General features: G+C 36.9%; 1 protein-coding gene across 2 annotated transcripts in view; it reads right to left on the bottom strand.

The window, feature by feature from the left end:
* Nucleotides 1-146: 146 nt before the first annotated feature.
* The window catches only part of LOC106875166 (leucine-rich repeat-containing protein 15-like), a 17144-nt gene continuing 16561 nt past the window's right edge, over nucleotides 147-729 (bottom strand). Inside the window, exon 9 of one of the 2 annotated variants that reach the window (XM_014923195.2) lies at nucleotides 147-516. In XM_014923195.2, the coding sequence (XP_014778681.2) occupies nucleotides 441-516 (76 nt within the window). In that variant the 3' untranslated portion in view covers nucleotides 147-440. The remainder of the gene's footprint in view (nucleotides 517-729) is intronic. The other variant, XR_008267033.1, reaches the window with a different exon arrangement.

Raw genomic sequence — 729 nt, 5'->3', positions numbered from 1 at the left:
AGGAAAGAAGTAGTAGTGGTGGAGAAGGAAGAATAAGTAGAAAAAGAAGAAATAGATGAAGAGGAGGAGAAGAAGGAGGAAAAGAAAGAAGAGAAGCTGAAGAAGAAGAGAAGGGAGAAGAAGTACAACCACCATAACAACGAGAATGAGAAAAAAGTAGAAGGAGAAGGAGAAGCTGAACAGTAGGTGACGAATCCGAAGTACAACACGATGCAAAAACGATGAAGAAGTAGACGGTGGTGGAGGAGGAGGGGAAGAACAAATAGAAGAAGTAGAACAAGGTGGAGAAGAGGAAAAAATAGAACTATAGACAGGTAAAGAAGCAAAAACAGATTTAAAATGAGATGAAGGTGACACGCTAAAAATTGCGTCTATAGAAAGACATTACAGGTTTAGAAAGATATCGTCAAAGAAATACTATAAACGTGGGTTGATTGAACTTACAGATTTGTTAAACTGGAAAGATTTCCGAAGGTTTCTGCTTTGATTTTCGCAATTTTGTTATTGTACAAATTCCTGGAACATAACATTGAGTCGAACAAATTATGGAACAAATTTATGAATAAAGAATTAGATGAGGGATGATATGAAAAGTAGATTACCATCAATATGAACTTCATGATGATGTTGTAGATAATGTTGAGTAGGGTGGGAGCTGTGCTGAGAATGATGATGATGAGGCAGAGGAGAAGATATTATTGCGGGAGTGGTGATGATGATGTTATGATG

Source organism: Octopus bimaculoides, chromosome 29, assembly GCF_001194135.2.
Source record: "Octopus bimaculoides isolate UCB-OBI-ISO-001 chromosome 29, ASM119413v2, whole genome shotgun sequence".
Taxonomy (NCBI): domain Eukaryota; kingdom Metazoa; phylum Mollusca; class Cephalopoda; order Octopoda; family Octopodidae; genus Octopus; species Octopus bimaculoides.
The sequence above is the reverse complement of the archived record's forward strand: the minus strand, read 5'-3'. Positions and strand labels throughout refer to the sequence as shown.